This window comes from Anser brachyrhynchus (assembly GCF_964034855.1).
Source record: "Anser brachyrhynchus genome assembly, chromosome: 1".
In the NCBI taxonomy this organism is placed as follows: Eukaryota; Metazoa; Chordata; class Aves; order Anseriformes; family Anatidae; genus Anser; species Anser brachyrhynchus.
This window is the reverse complement of record NC_137694.1, coordinates 104,648,156-104,665,705: the sequence shown is the minus strand read 5'-3', so window position 1 is coordinate 104,665,705 and position 17,550 is coordinate 104,648,156. Positions and strand designations below refer to the sequence as shown.

Sequence of the window (17,550 nt, the reverse complement as noted above, 5' to 3'; positions counted from 1 at the left end):
TTGTATTTAATGGTATCATTGCCTGTATTATTTAAGTATGGAGAACATGGTGTTGCAAGAATAGGTTTGTATCAAATTGAATGTTCTCTTGGCTTTTGACAACAGAAGTTAATCTGTTCATGTTTTGTAACAAAAGCTTTTTTTCTGTAGCACATGTATCTTGGATTATTGTTTCCTTAATTCTTTTCTTCAGCTTGGTATTTCTATTGCACTGAGTTGTTGGGGCATCTGTTTTGCCACAGTAATAGCAAAATGTGTGTGTGTGTATGAAGAATATATATATATATTCCTCAGAGTTCCAGCCTTAGTGATTTTTGTTGTTGTTTGTTTTGTTTTGGTACATTCCTGGGACATGTAACTTCAAAGCACCTAATAATTCCATGCTAAAGTTCCATTTTTTAACTCAGATGTAGGTAGGAGTAGAAATTGTGAAGGACTAATTTGCCATTTAGTTTCTTTAGGATCTTCTTGAGTAGTTTTAAATTAAGATACTTGCTGCTACTAATTTTCAAATTTTTCTAAAGTGAATCTTTTTTCACTGTAATATATCCATTCATTCAGGATTGCTTCCAAAATTATGTGTTAACTGGTCCCATATCATTCTTCCCATGTTATGTTCAGTACGTGAAAAACTATCCAAACAAGTTTTGTGAAATGTTTCTTTAAACAGCATGCTATTGGCATTAGAAATCTGTGCTTGTTTCTTTGGGGAAGAATCAAAGATAAAACTGTTTTCCTGAATAAAGGATTCTTATTTTAAAACCAACACAAAAACAGAGGGTAAAACTTCCCCTTGTTGAAATATCAACTGCTTGAAAATAACTTGTAATTCAAGTGTTGATGCAATGTGGGCTGTGTCGCTTAGAAATGGGAGTGGCATTTCATGGCTGATTCGCAGCAGATCCTGTTTTGCCTCAGGAGTCTCTCTGGCAGTTCACTTAATTATGAAGCAAAGAATATCCTGTGTCGACCAAAGAAAACTCCTCTACCTTCGGGAAGGCGGAACAACTTGGTAGTCCTCACTCCAGTGGGTGCTGTTACACATTTTCCCAGAGGTGAACAATATAAAATTGTGTCAGTTGCAAGGAAAGCAAATTGGATTCCTTGCTTCTGTGGATTGGAAGGTGCATTACAGATTAATTCTGTTCCTCAGCCACTTTCCAGAGACATCACTGAAACTTCTATGTGGAACTTTTTTTTTTTTTTTAATATAAGAATCCTGCTTCAAATTTGTTATTTTCTGCACCATTTGTTTTTCTTCATAGCTGTAGTGAGGAGAACACGGAGAACAATACTCAGGAAAGTTCTTTGGAGAGTTAAGAGTGAAAACCCTTTCATACCATCTGACTCTGTGTTTCTTACTGAAGTTCATTTTACTTGCACTTCTACAACTAAAAATAAAATATAGCGGACAAAGATATGAGCCACAAGCCACATTCTTCACATTCTCCAATTCTTAAATTCTAGGACTATTGTGATCCCTACTACCACATTAATAAACTGTCCTGCAAAGAAAAAAGGAGTTATGTTAGCCTTGTAAGAGTCCTGATATAAGGAGCCCTCTAGAGTGAGAAATGGAACATAAAATATTGGTAACTTTGGGAGCTTTGTGGAGGAAAATGGTGCAATTTCATTATGCCTTGGAGTTCCTGTAAATGAAATAAAGCAATGGAAACAGTCAAAAAGCACAGCAAACTGTCTATCCTCCTCTCATGTCAGAGTTTCTTTTAAGGCTTTAGTGAGGTCTGTTTCTGTCAGCTAGTCTGACGTGCTTAAAAGAGGTCAGAGAACCCTCCTCTTTCAATTATTTATCAAACCTGTAAGTACGTGAATTACAGGATGGGTTGATCTGTCTGGAAAACTTCTCAGACCTTATGATGTTGCTTATTTAGGAGAAGCAGCTGTGTGGGGTATTTGTTTAGTGGACTTCTGATACCAGTCTGATACTAATTTTTTGAGTAAAGGAAAAACTATCTTGAGATTTTTCATTTGCCTAATGTATTTCAAACATGTCTTTCTGGTGAATTCTGTATCACGTAGGGAATTCTTTCTACAGTCTGTATTTCCTATAGCTCTTCTCACTTCCTCTGCTTGCTGCCTCTTGCTTACAGGTGCAACAAGCCAGTTCATTGAAAACCAGTCCATAATAAAGACAGCCTTTTATTTGCCTCTTAAAGCTTCAACAGTTATTACATAAAGGAATCTTAATTGGTCCATTGCTGTAACTTGAACGAGGAATGCTTAGGTCTCCCATCTGGGATAGCCACACTTGAAATCTGAGGTAGACTGTATCCTTACTTCATGAGAACAGTTTTTAACATAATAATATTCAGGCTTGATTAAAGACTGCTGTTTTCTGCTGAAATCCACGCCTCTATGAGGCCAATGGTGAATTAGTCACAATGTTGTTAAATATGTTTAATTTTGGAGTCTGAATTCGTTTAGCTTTAGTTTGGTACTTGCAGGATTATCCATCATGAAGCTTTAGTAGGAGAGCTAGAGGATTCTGCTAAATTCAAATGATAGAATCATTAAAGTTAGAAAAGGCCTTCAAGATTATCAAGTCCAACCATCAACTTGACCTTCCAAGTCCCATCAGAAAACCACGCATCCTAGTGACACACCCACACATCTCAGTACCTCCAAGGATCGGGATTCCACCACTTCCTCAGGCAGCCTGTTCCTATGCTTGACCACCCTCTCCATGAAGAAATTCTCCTGATATCCAGTCTAAATTTCCCCTGGCACAGCCTGAGACTGCTTCTTTATGTCCTACCACTTGTCACCTGAAAAAAGAGACCAACATCCTCCCTGCTGCAGCCTCCTTTCAGGTAGTTGTAGAGAGCAGTGAGATCTCCCCTCAGCCTCCTCGTCTTCAGGGTAACCGACTCCAGTTCCTTCATCTGCTCCTCGTAACTCGTTTTCTAGTTCCTTCACCAGCTTTGTTGCTCTTCTCTGCATGTACTCAAGCAACTCAATATCCTTGGAAGTGTTGTGAGGAGCCCAGAATTTAGCAGAGGGACCAGTGGTCAGGGTGTTGTGTAGTCTGCTCTATCCCAATAGTTGGAAAGAGGAAGATCATGACAGGCTACTTCAATATTTTCACTTCTTATTTATCAAAGGTAAAGGGTGATTTTTTGTTTGTTCGTTTTTTGTTTTGTTTTGAACTATGTTGTTGCAGCTATGGAAATGCTGCTTATTTTTCCTGTTCCTACCGGCTATTCAATTCCACTCACTGCATGCAAATCCATCAAACAGAACAGGGCGTAGCGAGGAGCATAGTGGTTTTGTGTGGGCATGTCCATCAGAAGGCTTCCCATTTGAAGCCAGCAGCTGTACTAGCACACTGCTTGCATTCCTTAGTGGTGAGCTGTGGAGGGACTATTGCAAGCCTTTTCTGGCAAGGTTTGTAACAACACCAGTTTCACTGTGGCGGTTAGAAAAAAAAGTTGGAAGGGAGGTGGGGAAAGAAAGTTCTTCTTCGTGGTTACTGTGTTATACTTTTCTGATGACTAAGTGCTGGAGGGAATGTTGCAGGAATAAATGAGAATTGTGTAACATTTTTAGCTACACTATTTATAGTGTCCCAGTGCTCTTTATTATTATTATTATTATTTTGATTTTGATCCATATGTAAATCTTTACATTTTTTAATGGAGAAGATTGAAGGCTGCTCATTTTGTTGCCTGCTATAAGGTGATTTTAGTCTGTGTTTAACAGTAAATTCTAAAAGAGAACACTCTTGTGTCTTTTGTTTTCTAAAGTTTTGTGACCAGTTAAAATCTTTATGTATTTAAATCCCTTTTGAGTCTCAATTAAGTGGCCAAAGGTGAGGCGTTATGTAGTCTGCATTATGGTCCTGTTCCAGTAGTCTTCAGACCAGTCTTTGAAGTTACGTAACTTTATTGCAGTGTGGGTGGAAAATAAATTAAAAATACAAAGTAAATAATATTAATTGAGGATATCCACAAGTCTCATGTGCAAGACCTAGTATTCCAGCGTTTTATCGTCATACAGGTAAAAATGAAAACTTAGAACCTTATTTCCAGAAGTAGTGCTGTTTGTTTTTCTGAAGAAGAGACTCAAATTGCTATGGGCTTATTTTCTGTTAGGAAAAACAATAAAAATACAGTCATTTGTATCAACGCAGTACAACTTCGTATTTGTTTCTAATTTTATATAAGAATATGTCCATATATTGGTAAAAATTGATGAGAGCTGTATTGATCGCTTTATAACAAACTCTTTACAGAATTTAACTGATGTCATCCATATTTTAAGACAGTTGGCGTATAAAAAAAAAACATTTTTTGTTTGCACTGCTTTTTTTTTTTTCTTCAAGCATCTTTTCTGGTTATGCCAAAGGTGGCCTTTTCCATCACCTATGCTTTAAATAAAAAAAATGCCATTAGGTTGTAGTTTCATGTGGCAACTAATATATCTTTCTGCATTCAATAGATGTGTCTCTGTTTCTTTTTAAATTGTGGCTGTTTTGAGATGGAGATGAGTATATTACTGTAAATGTTGCTGTGGGGACAATCAGTAGCTTTCCATCACTTTTCAGGAAAGACATCAGTTTTTCCAGCCCCTCCACATTGCCTTTGAATCCAAGGTGCTACCTATTACTGGCTCTAATGAGGAGTAAGGTCAGTTTTTATAATCAAGGTGTTTCCAGGGTCCTAGAGCCATTATGTGATGAGATGTAAAATACATCGAGAAAAAAAAATATCTAGAAATCAGGAAAACTGCAAAGTAAAAACCAATGGGATTGATAACTTCCTTTAAAATACCCTTTGTTGGGCAGTAAGCGTCAGTTTTAGGGTACGTAAACTGTTATTTATGATGTGCTCATACAAAACTTTTTTTCTGCACGTTTCTGCCTTCCAGAACAGGACCAATGTTGGACAGGGTAGTCTGTCTGTAAGGACTTCACCCTCATTTGACTTAACTTCCTTGCTTGCCTGGAAGTTCAGTCAAGTGTGGATTCTCTATGGGTTAAGCGGACTCTGAGGCTTTTCTACTTGTTAGCACTACATACATCCATACTTTATGGCATGTGTTTTGCAAACACACACATGCCACTTCTTTATCTGATTTTCCTTTTTGAGGTTACATTCAGCACTGTCTGCCAGCTTGTGACTTCACATCACTGGTCATTTCTGTGTACTTAGACCAGACAAAATTTCCTGTTTAAATTTGAATTTTGGCTAGTCCTGCTTTTCCGCATACCATAAAAAAAATACATAATGCCTGTCTGTTTCTTGTATTAAGTGACTTCTTCCTGCAGTATTAAAGTTGTCTCACTTCAAGAGACATCTTCGTCAAAGCTGTGTAGGAGGAAAGCACGCAACTGTGGTAGGCAGAATATGTGCTTGTCAATTAACCTTTTTTCTTTGTAGGGTTAACTGCTCTAAATTGCAGTTTATGTAATAATTCATTATCCTACAAAAGGAAAAGTTTCTATATGAAACACGGCTTAGAAACAAAACCCAAAGTTCATATGAAAATTGGTTATTAAATAAGTAGGGAAATTACTTTTTTTTTGTCTGTGGGAATTAATTTCAGGTGTTGCATACATTTACAGGTGTTAACAGTAATTCTAGGAAGTCTGGTAGGAGAAGTAAATAGTACAGGGTTGACCCAAGACAAAGCCTCAACTTTTTGATTTAGTTTGGAATTGGGTATTTTATGAAGGATAAAGGACTATACTGAATTGTCTTGTCTCAAAGCTCACCTCAGCAGTGGCTCGTTATCTATCTATGAGTAATGAAGTTTCTTTTTGCTTACAAAATGTTTTCAGAACAGTTTACTAAAGTGACTAAATCACAGGCTGGTCTTGTTTCTGACAGAACATGAAGTATGTTTCTTTTATAATGCCTTGTGGCTTGGCCTTCCTGTGGGATAGAAATTATGCTTTACAGTTTTTTTAAAATCTTGACAGTTATGTTGCAGTCTATGAATATTGTGTCTTATAATGCAAACTATTTTCTAGTAATAATTGTTTGTTTCTTTCACTTTCACAGCATTTTTGAGGATGAAGGCATGAAACTACGACAACTGAAATTAGAGAATCAGGTAAATGATTGTGCACAAGCTGACAAAAATAAGAACAGGAAAACAAACATTAGCCATCTCGTTGTAGGAAGGGAGGAGATTAAAGTGCTTGTTTCATTTTTCTCTTCCTTCCTCTCCCTCATTTTTCCTCTTGATCACCCAGCCTGTTGTAATTTACTGTGTAATTTCTTGCTCAGAACTACATAAGGTGTACAGCAACAGTGAATCCTGCCCACATTCTTTAACTTGAGTTGCGATATGCAAGGTTTTATGTGAATTCACAGTGTCACAGAGACTTGAGAACTGGGAGTGAAGTGATTAAAAATGCTTAGTCTGAAGAATATAAACAGAACTGATTTCTAACATTTTTCTTTAAAGATTCGCCTGGCTGTTGTTAGCCAACATTGCTATGGCTTGTAGGTTTGATTTCTTTGATACATTTACTTTTCCACATGTCCTTCTCATTTCATTGGGACTGAGTCACCAAAAGGGAGGAATGAATAAAAAGGTTGGAAGACTGTAGGGAATTACCATTTAAGCCTCAAGTGAAAGAGAAGTGTTCCCTAAGCTATAGAAAGATCTGCTTAATACTGATGTTGAAAGAGATTTCCAGCATATTTCTATTTCTTTTTTCATTTCCTAAAAATAAATAACTAAATAAACACAGCCAAGCATTTATCAGATATTAGGATTTATGTCTTAATTTTTAAAGCATGTGAGTGCTGTTTGCTGGATGCCTTGATTAGCTACTCATGAAAGCAATAAAGTGTGCATCCTCTGTGAAATTTCAAATGCTTCTCTATAGGTTAGAAGTTGTGAAATTATTATAGTTATCTAGCTGCCTATTCCACATGAAACAGAAATCACCATATTACATTAAATTAATCTAGGTAGAACTTTAAAGTATGTTCTTTAAAAATGCTGTCTCTCAGCTGAGGATCTTTAAATCCAGACATAACACTCTTTGGGGAACTGATGTATTGGTTAGTAGCCCACTTTACCAAAACTTGTTTGTTAGTTCTAGTCTATTTAGCTTTGAATTCAGACGTTGGATTTATTACCAATTTCATCTCAGTACATATGTAGGCTGTTACCTAAAACACTTCAGATCAGGGAGGAAAAATGATCTTTGGTCTTAACCGTAGAAGCTACAATAATCCTTTTACCTATAAGCTTTTCAGTAATACTTATTGGAGAAAAAAAAAAAGTCATTATCTTGAGAGAAAGATCTCAGAAGTAATCTTAAAAAAAAAAAAAAAAAAAAGGCACGTAATGCCCAATGCCATTCAGTAAAAAGATCCCAGACTAAAGATGGTCTTACTGCTTGGTGATGAACCTTGATGTCCGTTTCAGGATTGTTGTACTGGGTCATGAGCTGGCAGTCGCTACTGGCTCTTAGTGTTAGATATTATGGTCAATGTATGCCAGTTTTCAGACATTGCCATGGAGATACAACACTGTTCCACCAAAACAAAGCTGCTGGGCTGGGTGGGATTTCTGTGGAGCAGCTGTCAGTTAAACCATGAAGAAGTGAGTTTATAGAGTTCATACACTTTTGCAATTTTATTTCAGGCTTTTTTTGATTTTATTGATTGCAATCATCTTCAAACAATGACGGCTAGAAAGTTTTAGTAAAATGTATTTTAACACCCCAGCTCCACTGCAGCTTGCAATTGAGATTTGCTGAGAAATGCTAACAGTCTCTCATTTAGGATTGTATTTTTGGGTTTCAATGTTAACTTTGAAAGTCTACTTCTAACTTTCACATGAATAGTACCATGCTTTCTGAAGAAATAGAGGTCAATAGCAAATCAGTATCAGACACGATGGTCATTGTTGGTTGTAGCTGATAGCACACTTGATCAATTTCAAATGTTTGTAGGAATTGAGATAAAAATTACAGAATGTTTTTGCAAAATACAGTAGAATTATGTTTATCGTCTTTGACCACACAAAGAATCTGGAATAACCATTTGCCTCAGCAAAGATATGTTTCTCATCCATCTTTAAGAGGTGTAATTGCAATGAAGTGTTATTTATAACAATGCTTGACATCAAGATCCATCTATGGGCCAGGTCTGTCTGACAGGATGCTTTTGTCTAGACTACTGCCTTTTCCATGAGGAGAGAGTGGGTGGCTTCTCAGGCAGTGTTTACTCCCCAGCAGTAGAACATGGTTCTTTTCAGGCACCTGAAGCTCAAACTGCGGGTGCTGCCACCTCTCTGTGGATGCGGAGGGTGAAGCTGAAGGCGTATTTCTGAATGCACTTAGTTTGATATTATTGACACCAAGTTTTTCATCAATGCCATCATCACTAGCATTGTCCCTGGTGTCTCAGTATGAACTGAGGAGGAGCTGGAGGAGAGGAGAGGAGAGGAGAGGAGAGGAGAGGATGCCGCAGTGCTAGGATCCATCCCATGTGGCCTACTAAGGTGGGACCATGCCAAATAATAAATAGTATGATATTGCATCTTCAAGAGTGGAGTGATTGAAGCCTTCTTGTGTACAATCTTTCTGTTCATCGCACTAGTAGGAAGAGTACCAAACTGCTTCTCTTGTTAGTCTGATATGATGTATTCATATACATCTGACTTCTTAGGCAGCACATTGGAAACTCATTAGAACCAGAGCTGATGGTTTGTGATTGTTCAATCATCCTCTGTCCTGATGTTGTGCTTTTCTGTGGTGCAAAGAAAATGTTTCTGAAAGTATTTAATATGTGGAGTTCACAAAATCCGGAATGAATCACGATACTTGGTGTCTGTTATTTATTTAATGGGTTAAGTGTTCCTGTGTTCTGTTCATGAACTATCTGATTTTTTTGTTGTAATGCTATATGAATTTTTACTGTGACTCAGAGCTGGAGGACAAGGCCACTTAGTAGACAAAAGGAAACAAAATACAGCTTGTTTTTCTAGATTTCATCTTAGTGGAACAAGTCTAAGAGCACACAGTGCTGAAGGTAATGCTGCTTTGCCACCTTGTGCATAGAGAAAGAACTGCTACTAACCATCCCATCAGTGAGCTTGTAGATTTTCATTTCAACAAGCAAAGCAGTAGAAAGAAACCTTTTAAAAACAAATGAAATTACTATCAGATTTTGTCGCTTTGGTTATCTTGAAGTTCTTGTGGAAAGAAGGTTAGTCACATATACCAGCAATAGGATATGTGTTTCAATATGACCCTATTACCCTGTTAGATTGGTGAGTCCTCAGGAAGTCTTTAATGAAGCAGAATTTACTATAATAAGAAAATAAATTTATAGACAGGTGAGTAGTAAAATGTTTTTTTAAAAAAAGATCTAATAGAATAATCAGTTTAGTAACTCTAAAAATGATTATATCCTATACTGATCTCAATTTCCATCTGTGTACTTTCTTACTACCTTTAGGATGCATTTGTTTTATTTTTTCTAATCTGTCTATTTGCCATGTAGAAAAGCCTTGGCAACAGTTTTTCTCAAATCTTAATTTTTTGTTCTGTTTTTTCCCATCTCCTTTTATGTCAACTATCAGAGATTTAGAAATGTAGATGTATTTTTAATTTTCACTTAGCATTAATTTACAATATAATTAAAAAAAATACTTAAGTTGTTCTGGACAGTTTGACTGTGCTTGTATAGAAAATATTGTGACCTGTGATGACTGAGCATTTTCTCAGAATTTTACTTTACTGCTTATTTTCCTTCCTTTTCTCTAGTCCAGTCTGATAATCTCTTTGGAATTCTATGTATTTTTTGCTGTCCAGGACAATCCTTACAAATAATTTTGCAGTAATGAGTGGTACCTGTATTGCCATCTAGTCTTCAAATTGAAATCACGAATTTAAAAAAATACGTATTTTGGAGAAAATAACTTGAAAAGCAGAAAGAAAGAAAGAATAAAGGACCAAGGGCTGAGTTGTGTTGGAACCTTTCAGGGAGAGGTTGCCTGAGAAACTGTCCTCACTTGAGATAAAAAGCCTAACAGGAGAGGAAAGATCCAACAAGAGAGAGAAAAAGCGTAACAGGAGAGGAAAGGATTCCAAAAACATCAGTCTCAAGTGAATTGAGTTGTTGTTACTGTTTATCTGTTGGATCCTTGGATCCTTAACTGAGAAGCACTTGGTGAAGAAAGTATTTTTAGAAAAATGTTTTATTTTTAACATTAGCATATGGATATAAAGTTATTTCCTTTCAATCCTGAATTACATAGAAATATTTTACAAGGTAGATCTTTTCCTATTACTAAATAAGTCTTATTTTAATGACTGTGGGTTTTTGTTTGTTTTTTTTTTTTCCTCCTCTGTTTTATCTTGAAACATCAGTTTCTGGGAGCTGTCTGAGTTCTCCCTGTTAGATGATAGCCTTTGTCACAAAAGCCATTTCCATTGCAAGCACTGACCTGCTTTTACTGCATTGACAGCATTTATAACTGCAGTGGCAGAATAAGCCCTTGTTAAGGATGTTTAGAAATTGTATACTAATATAATGGAAGGCTTAATTGCCATATAATTAATAGGTCACGGGCTCTTATTTTTACTCTGATAATCTTGGTGTTAATCTTGGTGATAATCTTGGTTGTCAATGTTAGTTTAATTGTACAAACCAGTGAGGATAAACTATATATTCCCTGTACACACGGGAAGTTGTCCTAAAAGACAGAATGTCTAGTCCAATTGTAACTATAGTGCAGCAAATGGAGAGTCCTTGTGTGCTGTTTGGTCTGTTCTATTAGCTTAAGTATGATGCATGGAGTAATAAAATTGACAGAATATGCTGTATGTTGCAACATTACTATATGAAGTGTCTAAGTGACTGATGAATTTGTCTGATTTTAAGGGTTGCTGATGTTTTTACTGCAGGAGTTAGGAGGAATGGAGTTAAAGGAGTTAAAATTATCTGTTAAAAGGAATTATAATTATCTATTGATGGTCTCAGGATAGATCAGAAAATAAGCAGGTGTCCTCATCACCCATCAATCACTGATGGAGAACCAAAGGCTTTGGAGTATCTCACTCCAAAGACACTGTGGTGTGTGTATCTAGGATTTTTGTAAAAGTTCGCAAGTGCATTTCAGGTTGATTGGAGATCCACTAGCATGTCATTACCAGTGGCTGAGGCACTGCCTCTCTGGATGTGGTTACTCATTCCTATTTCATGTTTTTCTCTATTTCAGAGAGCTCTTCTAGAGAAGAAGCAGAGGAAAAAACGTCTTGATCCCTTGATGGTACAGCCAAATCCTGAGGCAAAGCTGCGCAGGCCAAAGCCCAAAGGATGCGAGGAGCAGACTCCTTTAGTAGAAACTCCTACCCCGTTCCACAGTGATGTTATGTTACATGGTAAGTAGTCAACCCAATTGCAATGATGTTCCTCAAAATGCCAGCGCATACATTTTATGTCACATGTGGTGACCTACATTGGTGTGACAGTGGTCAAGCAATAAATAAGATTGATCACACCTTTTTTTATGTACACAAGTACAATTGTATTATTAGTGTAGTGGAGAAATACTGAACTGTATAAACAAGTAAAAAAAATTATCTTGAATTTTGTGACAGCTGACTTTCTGTACACTCTTACTTGTGTTTAGCTAAAAAGAGGTGTAGAAATGGGCTAGGAACTTCTATATTGGCAGGGAGCTACAAATACAGAGTAAGAGAGTTTTCTGAAGCAGTAGGATAAAGAATAGTCCAGTGGTGGCTGCCTTTACTGTCCTTCATAGAATCAATGTATGCTCCATCTCAAGATTGGATATGACTGGATGTGGAAGCCCTACATTGCAGTAGAAATGTCAGGAAGTAGTTTATGAGAGCCAAGATCCTGTCAGGCTATCAAGAAAGTAACAGCAAATAGGTTTTGAGATGCATACTAATGCAGGATGTTATAATACCGCTGTTAGATTAATAGGGAATTAATTTGCAGAGTAGAATTTAAACCAATGTTTCCTAGTTTGAAAAGATCACATACGATATCCCCTGAGATCCTGTCTTTTAAATGTTTTTCTTGGTCTCAAGATCTCTTTCACAATCATGGGATGAGGAGGAGAGTGGTGATGTAGCATTTACATGTTTAAAATCAGGTTGGGGAAATCTGAAGGACAGCTTTAAATGAGGAAAGAGGAAGAGAGGAAGGGAAAAGATTCATAGACATTCGAAGTTAGGAAACTTCAGTAGTACTGAAACTACAAGGAAAAAATGAAATTTACTACTCCCTCACTAGCATGCATAGTTCTGAAGTTTCTTCAGTGCAAACAAATGACTCTTGGGAGTCAGACCAAAAGGGGAGAGGGGTCCAGGAAGGCTGGATACTCCTCAAAAAGGAAGTCTTAAAGGCACAGGAGACAGGCTGTCCCTGTGTGCCATAAGATGAGCTGGTGGGGGAGAAGACTGGCATGGCTGAAAAGGGAACATTTGTTGAGTCTCCAGGAGAAAAAGAGAGTTTATGTCCAGTGGAAGAAGGGACAGGCAACTCAGGGAGAGTACAAGGAAGTTGTCAGCACATGCAGGGAAAAAATCAGAAAGGCAAACATGAGCTCAACCTGGCCACTATGGTAAGATAACAAAAAATGTTTTTACAAATATATTAACAGTAAGAGGAGGGCAAAGGAGAATCTCCATCTTTTACTGGGCATGGTGGGGAACAGGACTACTGAGGATAAGGAAAAGGCTTAGATTCTCAATGCTTTCTTTACGTCTGTTTTTTAATAGTCAGACCAGTTATCCTTGGGTTCCTCAGCCTCCCAACCTGGAAGTCTGGGATGGGAAGCAGAATAAACCCCCCACAGTTCAGGTGGAAACAGTTAGAGACCTGCTGCTCCACCTGGACTGTCTCAAGTCCATGGGGCCAGATGGGATTGCCAAGCAGCTTTCCATCATCTATCAGCAGTCTATCAGCAGAGAGGTCCCAGATGACTGGAGACTTGGTAATGTGGACATTAAGTTGGGGGCTTGGACAGGTACACTCTGCTTGGTTAAAGACTGGCTGGATGGCTGGGCCCAGAGTGGTGGTGAATGGAATGAAATCCAGATGGCAACCGGTCACCAGTGGTGTTCCTCAGGGGTCGGTGTTGGGGCACATCCTCTTTAATATCTTTATTGATTATTTGGACAAGGGAATTGAGTGCACCCTCAGTGAGTTTGCAGACGACACCAAGCTGGGGGGAAGTGTCGATCTGCCAGAGGGTAGGAAGGCCCTGCAGAGGGACCTGGACAAGTTGGATAGATGGCCATAGGCCAACAGGATGAAATTCAGCATGGCTAAGTGCCAGGTCCTGCACTTTGATCACAACAACCCTATGCAATGCTACAGGCTTGGGGCAGAGTGGCTGGAAAGCTGTGCAGAGGAAAAGGATCTGGGGGTATTGGTTGATGCTCATCTAAACATGAGCTGGCAGCGTGTCCAGGTGGCCAAGAAGGCCAATGGCATCTTGGCTTGTATCAGGAACAGTGTAGCCAGCAGGACCAGGGAGGTGATCGTCCCCCTGTACTCAGCTCTGGTGAGGCCGCACCTCGAGTGCTGTGTTCAGTTTTGGGCCCCTCAGTACAAGAAGGACATCGAGGCCCTGGACTGTGTCCAGAGAAGGGCTCTGAAGGTGGTGAAGGGCCTGGAACACAAGTCCTGTGAGGAATGGCCGAGGGAACTGGGGTTGTTTAGTCTGGAGAAGAGGAGGCTCAGTTTGTTAAGCTTGTAGCTGTGGATGCTTTTTATCAGATTTATCTGTGATGTTCACTGTAGAGCACTCACTCAATACCACTCCTTACAAACAAGGAGTCCAAACAAGGAGTTGGAAAGAGTAGTTACCCATAAATAAATTGAAAGGTACCAATGTGCATGACAAATACTGCTCATCTTAATTGCTCGAGTCCTTGAAAAAAACTGTATACAATGACTTATAAATGGAGAAACTCATGCCTGACATGTGTAGCATGGCAGGAGATCTGTACCACAGTCAGGCCTGGCTCCTCCCAGGTCTGACAGAAGTTGAAGTAAACAAGAATACATCAGTACTTTAAAGGGATGCTTGAGCCAGGGAAGGTGAAAGAGAAACCAACCATCCTGGGAAATGTATTTACCTGTAAAAATGAGACTTTTGCATTCTCTCTCATTTTGGCCTGAAGGCATTGATGGACCAGCTGCTTTCCTGAAATCAGAAGTGCAAGATTTAGGAACCAAGGTCCAAACTCTCTCTGTTGGATCTTCCATAACAGAAGACAATGCAGATGAGGAAAAGGATGGACAGTCTCTAACAGAAACATCAGGCAAGCCAGATCTGCAAGAAATCTTAGAGAAACGAGGTAAGAGTTGATAATGGGCAGAGGTCTTTTTCAGGACTCTTCTACTTGTAATTTTTTTTTCAGTAACATTTAAGAAATCATGAAACAAATGTCTGTAGGATCTTCCTCGTACAAGCAAAGCTAGCGGATTCTACAGCATGTAGAAATGAAGATCTGCAGTTCCTTCTGTTGTTAAGTGGAATATGACAGTATGCTTTATAATTTTCTGGCCTTTCTAAAAAAAAAAAGCTAAGATTTTTTTGGTGACAAAACATTATACTTCACATTTTGCTAAAGTTCGGGGTGTTTTTATTCCAGATATATCTGGATACGATATACAAAATACTTGAATATTTTCGCAATGGCAGAACCTTCTAAAACCAGTAATGCTGTAATTTAACTGTTGAGGACACTAACAACAAAGGTACTCTTCCTGTGTCAGGGGCCGTATCCCACTGAGTAGTTTCCCAGGGGAGCATCTATCTCTGCCTGCCAAGCATCTTAAGTTGCTGTTATAGTACCACAGGAAGCCTTTTTGTTGTATACAGTCTAAGCAAAGTAATGGCTATTGTTTAATGTGCTGTGCAACTTGTTTCATTTTGCAGAGACTGTCTCCCAGAATGTTTCTAGTACACTTTATGAACGCTACCGTGTATAGGAATACTTTTATTCTGTTGTTACGTGAAACAGCTGTTATCTATGGATAATGACATTACACAAGAGTTAGGGAAGGAAGCAGGAGAAAATATCCGGAAACTCCAGGAGAACTTAGTCTAGGTAAAATATAAGCAGTGAATTTTGAAATTGGCTCTAGTCAGCACCTTTCCTCTTTCCAAATGCACGTTGGGAAGTTTACAGACAAGGTATTAAGACTATGTTTTTCTGTTTTATGTGAGACAAAGAACTTAGAGCAGTGTCCCCTGTATTGGAACACCGTTGTAATACTGATTCACAGAAACAAATTCAGCTTAGTAGGCTGAGTCTGTCCATATTCTACAGTGCTTTATATGCTTTTCCATTCTACAGCAAAATTAAAGAACGGACTTGCAGAACAAAATGGTATAACACCAAGTAAAAGGAAACACCAAATAGTGATGTGTTCAGATGTAGTCTTTATTCAGAGTTATTTTTGTTATATACCCAGTCATCCCTACATAGCTGTGCTTGGTTTAAGATTAAATAAATAAATACTGGGACAGTTCTGTTTCCATTCTGAAAATCAAATCATTAGTAGTATTTAAGAAACCTGAGTTACTGCTACTGATGTAAGAACAGGAAAGCATCTAATTGAAGAAGTATCATACTTCATTTCAGTGTCTATAATACTAAGTGGAAATGGTAAAGGATGTAAACTCTGTAGAGTCCAAGCTGCAGGGTACGTTTCACCCTGCTGAGCTGGATTGCCTTTTTTGTTCTTAAAGCATGGAGAGCTTTTCTGCATAAAAATAGGCAAAATTTAATTCAATGGTAGCATATGCTAAACAACGTGCTATATCATGTAAAATATGCATTAATAAAAGCTTAATCAGCTGCACGCTGTCAGCTGTAAAATGTCGCCTCTGGTTTGAATTTCAAAGCTCAGGAAACAATATAGCATGAAGAAAATCAGCAGTTGGAAAAACAGAAATTAATTGAAGAGAGAGAACAGGATAGTTATGTAAGGGTCTTATGTGAATTAGTGATATCCTGATCTCATGACACCTTCTTTCAAAGGTTACTTGCTTGATCCTATGTTCTGACAGGAATTTCAGGCAGTTTGAATTTTGATGAGGAGGACACAGAAGAAGAGGAAGAAGCTAGTAAGAGACCAGCATCTCATTCACCACATCCTGAATCTGAGAGGCCTAGTTCTGCAACCAGTGAGAAATCCTTTGCAGTAGGTGTTTTGAAATCAGTTTCTGATAAGGACTGGGTACGTGCTTGATTTTGACTTACTAACCCTTTTAGCACTGGGTTAATATACAGTATTTGGAGCCGTCATTAATCCCTGCAGGCAGGGGAAGGACAAGATTGTCAGGTTATCTAACAGAAGGCTCCATGAGTTAAACACAAAGACCTAGTAATGATCAAAGGAACAATGATGGGTGGAGGAACCCAACCCAAGTAACCTAATCAGTGAAGAACAGAACACACTGAATCAGCTACCCCTATGATGCTCAAAGGAGAAAGATTAGACCATTGTCTCTGGCTCAAAATCCACTAGTCTGCTTGAAGGATTATAAATTTTAACGTGGGATGCAAGGGTGAGCAGAATTTTGCAATGGAACAGGAAAAATTATGGGATTATACAAAATTTATAGGCTGATTAGAGGAAGGGACACAAGAGGGCTGGAAAAAAGCAAGGTGGATCAAGGAGCAACTTGCATGGGAAAACGGAAGTAAAGGGAGGGGATAAAAGTCTGCAGCAATCCTGGATGTACTTAAGTCTGTGCTACTTTTCGAGAGACCAATGTGAGTATGCTTGTGAGGTGACTGGATGTATAATGTGCTACACTGCCAGTGAGTACGAGAGGTCTGGTCGCTAGTAACTTGGGTGACTGGGGTGTGGGTGACAATTGCTGGAGATGACTTGTAGGGGTGCCACAAGGGGTGGGTGAGAACCACTAGCAAATTTCAAGTGTGCGCGTGTATGTGTGTACTCATACAGACTTTCTACTCTCTGGACCTGGTAATAGGGGTAAACCATCAACCTCATCTCCTAGGCCCGGTCAGACAAAGAATACCCTGGGTTCTACAATCTACAGGATTCAGCTACCTCTAAGAAAAATGACTTTAATATGTGATACCAGATTTCCACTAGAATTCTAGTTCGTTTGGTGACCATAACTTGCATCCTGACTGTATGCATTGCTCCAAGGCTCCTCCAGCATTTAGTTGTGAAGGTTCTACTGTCATCTTGCTCTGTTTCTGCTGCTTTTCAGAACCAACATAAGCTTAGTGCTCAATTCAGTTGCAGAAAGCACATTCTGTCTTATTGCAGCATTCATCAGTCCAGTTCATCATGCTGCCTTATTTCCCACAGAGTGTTTGAAGCTCTAAAAGTAGAGAGGCTGTTTGATTAGAACATTTATGGTGTATCAACCTATTTTCCTGTTCCTAGTAATTCACTTTTTCCCTAGTTCATGACTACTTTTTCTCTCCTCCCCTTGGAGGGTTAGACTACTCAGAGTAAAAAAGTCTTCAGCCACTTTCTTCAGAGAAACACAACTGTTTTCTCATTCAACTTTCCTTTCCCAAATATA

At 38.5% G+C, this 17,550-nt stretch overlaps 1 protein-coding gene across 9 annotated transcripts in view; it reads left to right on the top strand.

Moving 5' to 3' along the window:
* TULP3 (TUB like protein 3) overlaps positions 1–17,550 on the top strand; it is a gene marked incomplete at its 5' end in the record, with an annotated part of 36,100 nt that overhangs the window by 9,811 nt on the left and 8,739 nt on the right. For 4 of the 9 annotated variants that reach the window (XM_080577289.1, XM_080577283.1, XM_080577291.1 and 1 more), the window contains 4 exons: positions 6,024–6,075; positions 11,212–11,374; positions 14,153–14,329; positions 16,051–16,220. In XM_080577289.1, coding sequence (XP_080433415.1) covers positions 6,043–6,075; positions 11,212–11,374; positions 14,153–14,329; positions 16,051–16,220 — 543 coding nt within the window. Of the gene's footprint in view, positions 1–3,154; positions 3,406–5,477; positions 5,858–6,023; positions 6,076–11,211; positions 11,375–14,152; positions 14,330–16,050; positions 16,221–17,550 lie in introns of those variants that run through there. The other 5 variants (XM_080577286.1, XM_080577285.1, XM_080577284.1 and 2 more) reach the window with 4 other exon arrangements.